Source organism: Nanorana parkeri, unplaced genomic scaffold (assembly GCF_000935625.1).
Source record: "Nanorana parkeri isolate BGI_ZX_2015 unplaced genomic scaffold, ASM93562v1 scaffold56, whole genome shotgun sequence".
Taxonomy (NCBI): Eukaryota; Metazoa; Chordata; class Amphibia; order Anura; family Dicroglossidae; genus Nanorana; species Nanorana parkeri.
In genome coordinates this window covers 2,244,417-2,247,632 of record NW_017306324.1, presented here as the reverse complement: position 1 = coordinate 2,247,632, position 3,216 = coordinate 2,244,417, and the positions used below count along the sequence as shown (strand labels likewise).

Sequence of the window (3,216 nt, the reverse complement as noted above, 5' to 3'; positions counted from 1 at the left end):
CTAGTGCTGATGGGGGCCGGTTCATCAAGAATCATGTGAGTTTCGAAGCGTGTATACCCAGCTTGAGGCATCATGGTAATGCACACATTACCGCAAGACACAGCAACGCATATGTGTTCCTGCATGGTGGTGTCATTTATTTTGAATGGCACCCCAATAATGCATCTGCGTTGTAGCACATCACAGCGCCTTGCCATGCTTTGCAGGACAAAAAGACATTGATGTCCAGTTTTGGCACATTAGGGTGCGTTGGCAGCCCATGCATTTCAATGGGCTGCCTTGACCCAACACGTTACTGCATGTCTCAATGCAAGACAAAGAAGTAAATGAGCCCTTAGAATAGAATTCCCCTTACTTTGGAGAGATTTCCTCTGACTTCCTGTTGTGTCTCCTGGATGCCTCACCCCCAAACCATCCTCAAGGGGACACAGAAAAAAAAGCTACAAACAAGCAAGGAAAAAATAACACTCATCAGGTAAAAAGTTCAATAATAACTCAAATAATTTACTGTCAGGTAATACGTGATACAGATTCCTCTATCAGATCTAGAGACAGAAGGAATGCCACTGCCCCTGCCAGTAGGGAGCGAGTGACACTTGGCACCCAGCACACTGCTGCACCTCCCAGGGTCGCCATGGTGACTCAGTGTCAGTGAGTGAAGCTGTTCTAGCAGTTGGAGGTGTTTCTCCTTCCAGCAGGGTGCGGAGGAGGGAGAGGCGGGTCTCAGCAATCGGGAACTGATCTGAAGTTTGAACAACTCAGGACAGAGCTGCCGGTGGACCCTGGACAGCACGCAGCAGGGGCCCCAAGTCACTCAGGAGACACAACTCTACTCCAGCCTGAAAGCACCTGGGATCCGCTGGACGGACAACTTGTCATGAGCAGAGAAGCGGGTTAGGGATCTGTCGGGATTGATTAAAACACATCGGACTCTTCTACTGGGACCCTTCATAGCCCATCTGGTGGGTCCCCTCCACTACTCTCCTTGGCTGTCCTATAACTTTGATAACTTGTTATATTAAAGTCATTCCGATCAGCTTTTTACTCTTCCCGACTGGGATACAAAGTTTCCTCTGGAGTCCTTCCTGCCTGTACTCTGAACTGTTTGGCCGGCTGACAGTGACACGGGTGTCAGGATCTAATCGGGACTGATCGGACAGCTCCACTGGGACCCCTCATAGCCCACCAAGGGGGTCCCCTCCACTTCTCCCCTTGGCTGTCCTTTTACTTTGATAACTTGTTACATTGAAGTCATTCCGATCTTCCGCCTCTTCCCGACTTGGTTATAAAGATTGAAGTGCGATCTTCGTGTCTGTTCTGTGACCTCCCTGGCCGGGTGACAATGACACGGGTGGTCTTCTTCAGCTGCCTGCTGGTGCTCAGCTCGCTGTATGGACTCCATGCCCAGGACAGGGGGTTACTCCGGACTCTACCCAATTATGGGGATACCATCACCTGTACGGGGGTAAGTGATACTTATGGATGGAAGAGTCTTAGTTGGCAAGTCTGCTTTGGATCTAAGGACAGTTTCTGGGTTCCAGATGTTGTCCCTGGAAATGTCTGTAGAGAATGTAGTAGAAGGGTCATAGTTAGCAGGTAACCTTTATTTTCAGAGGTTTCAGACCCATCAATGTTTTATAGCATATAGAACCCAGCACTCTGATTTACCAAGTGAAGGGGTTGACATCAACTGTAAGATGGATAGAAGAGTGTTAAGTATACACAGGTAGATTTTTGCACGAACATTCGTATGGAAAATACTGTCAGAAAGTTCAGTACTGGCATCAGAAACTTGCGGATTGTCCTTTGAAACTTCATTTCATTTTCGCTTTTATTTAACATTATTTTTTGGAACTAATGGAGTTTCAGAATGAAAACCACACAGACTGTTAGAAATCCGTTCGATCCTGAAAATTTTTCCAACATGCTTCTATTAAAGTTTTAGGAAACATTGTCGTTTTCATTTGTAGATTGCACCATACTGACTGACCAATGTTAGAACGAATGTTCCGAAAACCGATTAGTTCTTACGAAATTCTGACCGTGCATACCCTACTTTAGTTGCCAAGTCTGCCTTAGATCTAAGGACAGTTCCTGGGTTCCAGATATTGTCCCTGGAAATGTCTGCAGAGTATGTGGTAGAGGGGTCATTGTTAGCATGCACCGTTTATTTTCAGAGGCTGTTGCAGCTTTTGAACCTTCTCCTTGGGTTTCCATCACTCCAAAAATTACTCTACTTTTAGCATTTGACAAGAACAGACCCATCAATGGCTTTTAGTATGTAGAACCCAGCACTCTGGATTTACCAATTGATGGGGGGTGACATCAGCTGCCCTGGGTAAGTGATACTTAAGGCTTGGAAGAGTAGGAGGCTCTTAGTTGACATGTCTGCCTTAGACCTAAGGACAGATCCTGGGCTCCAGATATTGTCCCTGGAAATATCTGCAGAGTATGTGGTAGAGGGGTCATTCTTAGCAGGTACCGTTTATTTTCAGAGGCTGTTGCAGCTATTGAACCTTGTCCTTGGGTTTCCATGTCTCCAAAAATTACTCTACTTTTAGCATTTGACAAGCATTTGACAAGAACAGACCCATCAATGGCTTTTAGTATGTAGAACCCAGCACTCTGATTTACCAAGTGATGGGGGTGACATCAGCTGCCCTACTGTAAGTGATACTTAAGGTTTGGAAGAGTCTTAGTTGGCAAGTCTGCCTTGGATCTAAGGACAGTTCCTGGGTTCCAGATATTGTCCCTGGAAATGTATGTAGATAAAGTAGTAGAAGAGCCATGGTTAGCAGGTACCCTTTATTTTCAGAGGCTGTTTTGAACCTTGTCCCTGAGGTTTTATGTCTCCAAAAAATGACTCTATTTTTGACAAGAACAGATCCATCAATGGTTTTCAGCATGGAGAACCCGGCACTGGTAAGTTTTTAGCACCAAAAAATGTTGGAAAAAAGTGCCTACATTCCAAAACCCAACACTCAATTTGGTGAAATGATAAAACTTGCAATTCTATTGTTTTGTTGAAACTGCAAAGCAATTGAAGTCCCATAGTGACTAGGTAATTATGTCGCTCCCTCCCTTCCTTCCACTTTATCACTACGTGCACCACGAAAGATAAGAAAGAGATCATAAAGCTGTATGGAGTGCAGGTGATCTACAATAACACTACATTAGCAATCATATCATGTCATCAGCAACAGGTTCCAGTGGCGT

At 45.1% G+C, this 3,216-nt stretch overlaps 1 protein-coding gene across 1 annotated transcript in view; it reads left to right on the top strand.

The window, feature by feature from the left end:
• Positions 1-634: 634 nt before the first annotated feature.
• IL17RC (interleukin 17 receptor C) overlaps positions 635-3,216 on the top strand; it is a 62,599-nt gene continuing 60,017 nt past the window's right edge. Inside the window, exons 1-2 of the mRNA XM_018576088.1 lie at positions 635-651; positions 1,252-1,465. Of these exons, the coding sequence (XP_018431590.1) occupies positions 635-651; positions 1,252-1,465 (231 nt within the window). The remainder of the gene's footprint in view (positions 652-1,251; positions 1,466-3,216) is intronic.